Here is a 4,990-nt window from a genome sequence, read left to right as displayed (position 1 = left end):
CCTGTCAAAGTTGGCAATTCTAGCTGTATTTCAGAGTATGGGACTAGTTCTCTTAAAGATGATAATGGAACTAGTTCACTCACAGTCTCCACCAGCAGCCTTTGTTGATCTTGGTTACATTTTTTTTTATCACAATTTCTTTTGTTTTGTCGTATCAGAGTGTTTGATGCTGCAAAATGTTACAGTAGTTTTGATGTTGCAGTAAAAAGTGGTGTTTAACATGCTGCAGAATGGTTGAATGAGTAGTGCATTGGTATTTGGTGTTGAAAATGCAGAGTTGTGCATGTTGAAAATGCAGAGTTGTGCATGTTGAAAATGCAAGAGTTGTTCATGTTAAAAATGCAAATTGGTGTACTGATATTTGGTGTTGAAAATGCAAGAGTTGTGCATGTTAAAAATGCAGATTGGTGTTGAAAATGCAAGAGTTGTGCATGTTGAAAATGCAGAGTTATGCATGTTGAAAGTGCAGAGTAGTGTACTGACGTTTGGTGTAGCTAAAAAAAAATGCAAATTGATGCACAAGTTGGTGTAATGATGAAATGGTATTTGATGTTTTTAGCAAGTTGGTTGACTGGCATTTAGTATTTGTGTTTGCTTGGCTTTTGATATTTGAGTTGCAATGGTGTTTGAAAATGCAGATTGGTTCCCAGATTAGAGCAATGGTGTTTGAAAATGCAGATTGGTTCCCAGATTGGAGCAATGGTGTTTGATGTTCTTAGCAAGATTGTTTGCCCGGCTTTTGTATTGGTGTTAAATTGTTGAATTACTGAATCAAGTTAAAAGGCTGAAGTCCAGACCATAGTGGCATTTTTTTTCCTAGAAGTATAAGCAGTACCAGAGGTGTTTACTTTGAGGGGGATTGTTAGTACATGATGCTGGAAGTAAGAGGGGGAAGAAGTAGTCTAGTTTGAGGGAGCATGTTGACCATTTATTGTAAAAGGCAGAAACGATACTTCACCTTTTCTTCTCCACTTAAGCAGAAACGGTGTCGTCTCTCTCTGCCCATCGTCTTTCTCTGCCTTTACCAATTCTCACTCATTGATTTCTGTTTCTCTCACTCACCAAATCATTCTTTGTATAAAGGTGAGCTGAGCCGTATTAATTGTAATAAGTTCAGTTACTGAAAAGTTAATATCAGAATTTTCTCTCAAAAATCATCTTTCTCTTTAAGATTCACTATAGGGTGTTTTAAAGAAAACAACAAAAACACAAAGAGACAGACGCTTGTGAAAAAAAATGAGTACTATTTATCAAAACGTATGGGATATATTTTGAAAAGCATAAACTATTGCAACACCTTCAGTAAACTTGGGCTTTTGTTCAAGTACTAGTCATTGAGGGGATTGAAATTGCGTCTTATCTAATGCAAGATTTTCCATTAAATAAAATTTTTAATAAAAATTGGAACTTTTTAATTTAGTAATGGCCTGCAGGGGCAATCGACATACTCTTGATTTAATAGCTTTTGTCGGTGAGTTTTTTAAATTCTCAAAATGTAGTAGGTATAAAAAGATAGTTCAATTTTATATATAAGAAAATAAATTATATTTCACCTATTTAACGACATAATCCTTCCAAATTATTAATTCATCATTTCAACATCCCAAGTTCAAAATTACATTTTAAAAGAATTAAACCACCACAAAGAACCAGTCTAATGAAAAGGATGGAAGAACAACTACATTGAGGTACCTTCTTTTAATGGTATGAGAAGTCCATTAAATTGTTCAAAGATAATGGAAATGTCACCCCAGCTTTATTAAATCCACTATATAAGTGAAGAATTCATTAAATAGTCCTTAACCATTTGATTCTAATGTAATAACTATTAATCAAGTAACCAATAAACTAAACAACCTTGCAGAAATCATCATTTTATCAATCAAAATTGTGTACAGACAGTATCATCATCACTTCGCAAGAAGAGAGTTTTTTACTTACAAACACTTCTTTGCTAAAGAAAATCCATTCCCTTTCATGGATCTCCTCGCAAACTTAATACAACAAAATTTATCCTCTAACAGGTAATATCCTTTCCCTCGATCAGCCTCTCTTATCACTATATATAACCATATATAATTAAAATATCAAGGGCTTTTCTAAATAGAAGACTTTGTCACAGAGCTGAGTTTGGTATGCAGTTTCAATTATTTTTTAGAACCAAAAAAAAAATGAGCCCTCCGATTCATCTGGACTCTCAAGTTTGTGGATATCTGACCTGAAACATTTTGAGTCGCGTCTTCAGCTACTCCTTGGCAACAAGAATTTTCCACTGCAAGAAAATGATCTTTTGAATGAAACTGGACCAATCTGCAAAGATCTTGCAATTGAAGAACTTCCCACAAATCTTCTCAAGCTTTCAGTTCTGCTTACTCTTCTTGAAACAATTCTCATTCTTGAATCTTTCTCTTTCCCCATCTGGGCATCTGAATTCCCTCTACTTTCTTCTTCAATACTAAAATTACCAACAACTCGACTTATCTTAAAAGCTGATACAGAATCCAAAGAAACCGATCTTCTAATTGGTTTAATCCCAATCCTCCTTTCAAGAATTTCTTCTTCCAATTCTCTCTCGGTTTCTCCATCATCTCGCAAAACTTCAACCTGAGTATCACTGCTAACAGCTGAATTATCAGTAATGGAGTCGGGTGTTGTTGATGAAGAAGATGATTCACCGGACGTGTTATACTTGACAATCGGAGCTCGGCACATGGGGCAATTGGTGTGAGAACGAAGCCAAGTATCAATACAAGGGACATGAAAAGCGTGATTACATTTAGGCAAAAGTCTGAGAGTCTCGTCCTCCTCAAACTCGTTCAAACAAACGGAGCACTCGCTTCCTTCAACAAGACCATCGCCTTTCTTATACTTGCAAACGGTGATGGCGCCTATAATCGACGGCTGCAAACCAACGGTGTTGATGTACCAGATGTGGTGGTCAACGACCGGACCGTGATCTTCATCAAGAAAATCATCATGGGTTTCATCATCATCTGTTTGTGGCGGCTGTGACGATGCTGATCTCCTTGAAGCACGCCAATTTAAGTAGATCTTGAAGTAGAGAATATAAAAACACAGAGCAACAAAAGTAACGGCGAAAACTGTGAGTGTGATTATCAAGAACTTGTGAGCTTTGTTTGAATGAGGAGACGGTGAAGAGATAGGCGGAGGAGAAGGGGATTTCATGCATTTCTCATAACAAGATTCATTAGAGTCACAAATCGATTTGCATTTTTCTTCAGCGACGGCCTCTGACAACCTTCTGTGATATTGAAGAAGAAGTTGAAGGCGCCCCATGATGTTAAGATAGAATGAAGAGCATCAAACAAAGGGGAAGAAAGGGAGATGAGAAGAGATAGATTGGGTCGGGTGGAAGGTGAACGGTTCAAGAAAGAAAACAAAAAATAAAGGATTGAATATGAGATGGTGGAGAATGGAATAATATTCGATTTTGCTTGAAAATTTTCTGCGTTCGTTGTTGACTTTGTTTGCGTACAGAGACACGGCGGCTGACGGTGTATCAATCCATTCTTTGTCAAACACGTCACTCTCATAAACAGCGACTTTAATTTTAAATTTAAACACCAAAAAAATATAAGTTGATAAAGAAATATAATATATTTTTCTTTTTTGTTATTATATGATTCTTCTATATTAATTGGGATAATTTCATGAATTACCACCATCTTTTTAGAAACTATCAATTAGATTTTAAATATAGTGTACATTATACTAAAACCACCCTCTTATTTTTAAAAGCTACACTTAACCCCAAGGCTTTACACTATATGAACTCAATTACCGACTCAGGGATATCAGTGTAATTATTTATTTTCTTAAAGGGTAAAATTGAATCTTCATACTGGATTAAACAATATACTTTATAACATAAATTCTAATATCATAGTGTAACATTTAGTAAATTCATTACCAGTATATCAATACATTTACCCAAAAACTTTCACATCTTGCCCATTAAAATGAATAATTTGGCCAACCATGCGATGTAGCTAGGACACAACATGACACACCTGACCGATAATAAGACGAAGCGGCTAGGTCGCAAAGAGGCTACTTCTAGCCACCACCAAAGTCCGGCCACCATAGCCTTCATGTTGCCTCAATTTTTAGATCTATGGATTTTTATTTTTTAGATCTAGGTGTTTTTGGTTTTTATATTTAGGTTTTCAAGGTTAATTGATATACCCCCTGCCGTCATAACAACGTTTGACCAAGTTAAATGTGAGCTGATTCATATAAGGGTATTAGGTAATCTCACAAGGACTCAAAGCTCAAGTTGAGTCAATGGAGGACAATTTCATAGACTTATACACGAATAGGCTAATTAAAAAAAATGTTAAAAGTACAATTCAATAATTTAATATACATAAACAAACAATTTAACCTAACCTAACCTAAGATACATTCAAATAAGAGACCAAAAAATAACCCATTTCTTTTACTCTTGTTTGTGTTCAAACACCTTCACGGTGGTCCACATACACCAAAGGTTTTTGCGTGGGAAAGAGACACTATTCACGCAGAGAAGACCAAAGGGGACTTACATGACACTAGAGTTGCTACTAGTTGATAAAAAAGACCAGCCTCAATGTTACTTCCTGTGCAGATAACAAGGTTAGTATGGGTAAACCTTATGGGTGTGTTTGGTAGGTAGAGATTATTGAGGTAATGTCATCTTATATTATTTGATTACCACGTTTGGTTGTCAAGTAATATAAGATTCCGGTAATCTTTCAAAACCAATGCTAGATACTGTTGGTAATATAGATTACGTCCATTTTCTTAAATATTTTAAGATTACTCTGTAATCTTATTTTTGTTACAATTTTACCCCTTATTAATAAAATTTTAGGACAATAATGCCCTTGTTTTAAAAGCAATTTACAAAAATACTAATTGACTATTTTATAATTATATACAAATTTTTTTAGGACATAAATACCCCTAGAATTAAAAAAAAATTACCCAA

The 4,990-nt window shown here is 34.9% G+C and overlaps 1 protein-coding gene across 1 annotated transcript; it reads right to left on the bottom strand.

Annotated features, from left to right (window-relative positions):
• Nucleotides 1-1,861: 1,861 nt before the first annotated feature.
• Nucleotides 1,862-3,455, bottom strand: LOC116144710 (E3 ubiquitin-protein ligase RING1-like). Its single transcript, XM_031430150.1, has one exon. The coding sequence runs from the start codon at nt 3,295-3,297 to the stop codon at nt 2,242-2,244; it is 1,056 nt and encodes a 351-aa protein (XP_031286010.1). The 5' UTR covers nt 3,298-3,455; the 3' UTR covers nt 1,862-2,241.
• Nucleotides 3,456-4,990: the final 1,535 nt, after the last annotated feature.

Source organism: Pistacia vera, unplaced genomic scaffold (assembly GCF_008641045.1).
Source record: "Pistacia vera cultivar Batoury unplaced genomic scaffold, PisVer_v2 Contig452, whole genome shotgun sequence".
Lineage (NCBI taxonomy): Eukaryota > Viridiplantae > Streptophyta > Magnoliopsida > Sapindales > Anacardiaceae > Pistacia > Pistacia vera.
This window is presented reverse-complemented; position numbering and strand designations above follow the sequence as displayed.

What these genes read in the sequence shown, in the direction of transcription:
- LOC116144710 (XM_031430150.1), bottom strand. Translation starts at nt 3,297, where the DNA reads ATGGGGCGCCTTCAACTTCTTCTTCAATATCACAGAAGGTTGTCAGAG.